We start from the raw sequence: 2,775 nt of genomic DNA on the forward strand, positions 1-2,775 counted from the left end.
TGAAAACGAGCATAGGAAACTGATGAAAAAACTATTGAAATTAGTGTGAAACTAGTTCATGGATCAATCCATGATTAAATTATTTGATTGTTCAACATTCATAATTTGTAATTTTGAAAACTATCGATGTTAGTCTGAAACTAGATCATCATATTCAAGCTGGTTGAAAGATAATGCTAAAAGTCCTCTTGCCATATCCCATACTTGATCGCAAGTGCCTTCATCTTTTGGTGAGCTTGTTCTTTATAACCGGTCAAGACAGTAGCTTGATAACTGATCCAATCGGCTTCGGACATCGTGGATTGCAAAGATTGGACTGTATTAAGTCGATTCACTAAGGCCTGCGAAATTTGACATGAACATGCGAATCGAGTAATTTCGGCAGTTTCAGCTGGAATCCTTTCGTTTTGGGCGTTGAAGGTCTTCGAGGCTGTAGTTTGATGATGGATTTGAGCATTCCAAAGCATTTTGATAACTCCATCTGTCGCATCTAGATTTACATCGATGTTGTAGTCATTGAGAACAAAACGAGCTCCAAGAGTATTACCTCTTGGGGAATCTACTCCGCGATGATAAAGATGACCGTTTGCTCGATCGACTAAGGTGAATAAACCAAAAGCATACTTGGATGCATCTCTATCTTTGTGCCTTTTGTTTACAAACTCATCGCAGGTTACCACAATGTTAGAACCGAAGACTTTAGAGTTGGGAGTAACATAAAAGGACTCATTGGCCCAGGATGGCGCATTTGTTTCTGCGGCCAGAGTTGCATTAGAATCGAATGCAAACAAGGAGAGTGAGCTGAAACGCTCGGCAAAGAACGATTCGATTTCGGGAAGGTTGCCTTGTCTTTTCAAGTCAGCTTCCATTTTGTAAAGATCATTTGCGATTTCTTCATTCCAGGTATAATGTCCTATAATGCATTTTTAATATCATTGTAAGTGACTCTGGAACATATGGACATGGAATCCTTGGACTTGAAACATGACTAACCACATTTGACAATAGGATCATACCCAGGACGGAATCCTGCAGCATACATTCGCCCGAACTTGCGACCTTGTCTCCTTCCTCGATAAGTAGCACCATTACCTAAAACTTCATTCCTGGCTTTAGCGTGCTGATAGATGGTACTGATAGCCTGATCATAAGATTTGAACAAGTCCTCCGTCATGCCTTCCTGAGGCTCTACAAATCGAACAACTAGTAATAGTTCGGAGGTATCCGCATCGAGACAAACCACAGTTCCATGAGTCAGACTGAGACGAGGAAGACCAAATTTACGACCTTTCTTCAAGAAGAGAAATTTCGAGTTTTCCGGTAGGCCATATTGCTTCGTGAGTTCCGCTTTTTTTGCAGCTCGAGAATTAGGCTTGGGTGGCTTAGGACGCTCAAGATGCTTCTTGACTGATCGGATAAGACGTGACTTGATTGTAGATGGTGACTTATATTTTGGCTTTGGAAGAACCGCTTTCGAGGACAAATCCCGGGTTAGGATGGATGTAGGTTTTTCTAGATGTTGAATGATAGATGACAGTCGATTTGATTTGATTCTGGATGGAGGGTTGTCCTTGGGCATGGTGACTTCAAGAAGGATAGAGGGACAATCTGAGATCGAGTATGAGATGAGCTTGGAATAGTGAAAGTATAAGAATGATTATGGAAACTGAACAAAACAAAACAAAACACAAATTTGTTGATTGATTGATAACGTTTGGAAGTTAACTTCAAACAAATAACAATGAAATGTAACTGATTAAAAAACAACAAGATCGTTTGATAAGCCTTCAACTTCAGCTGCACAGTTACTAACTTCCCCTCTAGCTTCTGAGTTCTTCGTCGCGATGATCTAAGGGTCCGAAGCAGACAGGGTAGGTTATGAACGATGATTGGCCAATGAATAGCAGCTTTCAAAAATCAAAGATATATGTTGATACGTTACACTGCAAACATTATTCGGCTTCCCCAAGTGGGCAGGAAAAAATGATTGGGAGTATGATTTGTCATAAAATGATCTATCACTCCACACCTAAGCCAGAACACACACACTACATATGTGCAACAGGCTCAGTGAATAGGTGGTTATCATGTACATACAGTTCTGCTCAGTTATCTGCTCATCAGCGTAAGTTATTCATATGTAATACATGCTGTAACTTTTTTCAGATTGACAAAAGTATTCAAAAGATTGACTACATACACCCACCCAGTGTTTTGGTGTGATCTCATCAACTCAACTGCATGTAACACCCTTTCTGTTACTATGAAACAGCTTCAGTAATATTGCCTGAGCAGCTACAGAATTCTATGTAGTGAATTTTTGCAACAATTTTTCCAAGGTCAAAAAAGTTTCATGTGGTATAACATGTGATTTATTCATTCTGATGGGCAAAAAACTGAGCAGACCTGTATGTACATGATAGATAACTATCTATTTAGCTTTCTGCACATATGTAGTGTGGGTGTTATGTCTCAGGTGTGCAGTATTGGATCCTTTTATGACAAACTGTACTATTAATCATTTTCCTCTTCCAACTTGGGGAAGTTGAATGATGTTCACAGTGGTTAGGTTGGATGTTTGAGCGGTCAAGAGGAAGAATTAGGTTGAAAAAGAACATGAATGCGCTTGTCGCGATTCATATGCTGTACCTAGTTGGTTGAACAAAACACGTGGTATGTCAGAATTGAGTATGGAATGTAGTATTTATTATCAGACAGGTCACATACGTATGTGTGAGTGTAACTTCTGACATTACATATCACTGTGTGAGACTA

The 2,775-nt window shown here is 39.6% G+C and overlaps 1 protein-coding gene across 1 annotated transcript; it reads right to left on the reverse strand.

Moving 5' to 3' along the window:
* Window positions 1-857: 857 nt before the first annotated feature.
* Window positions 858-1,743, reverse strand: MELLADRAFT_56377 (uncharacterized protein; the record flags this gene model as incomplete). The annotated part of the gene is made up of 2 exons (XM_007411367.1): window positions 858-913; window positions 994-1,743. A coding segment is annotated over one exon (299 nt), but the record flags the coding sequence as incomplete, so codon positions are not given.
* Between the last annotated feature and the right edge of the window lie 1,032 nt (window positions 1,744-2,775).

The sequence above is a fragment of the Melampsora larici-populina genome (assembly GCF_000204055.1).
Source record: "Melampsora larici-populina 98AG31 unplaced genomic scaffold MELLAscaffold_24, whole genome shotgun sequence".
In the NCBI taxonomy this organism is placed as follows: Eukaryota; Fungi; Basidiomycota; class Pucciniomycetes; order Pucciniales; family Melampsoraceae; genus Melampsora; species Melampsora laricis-populina.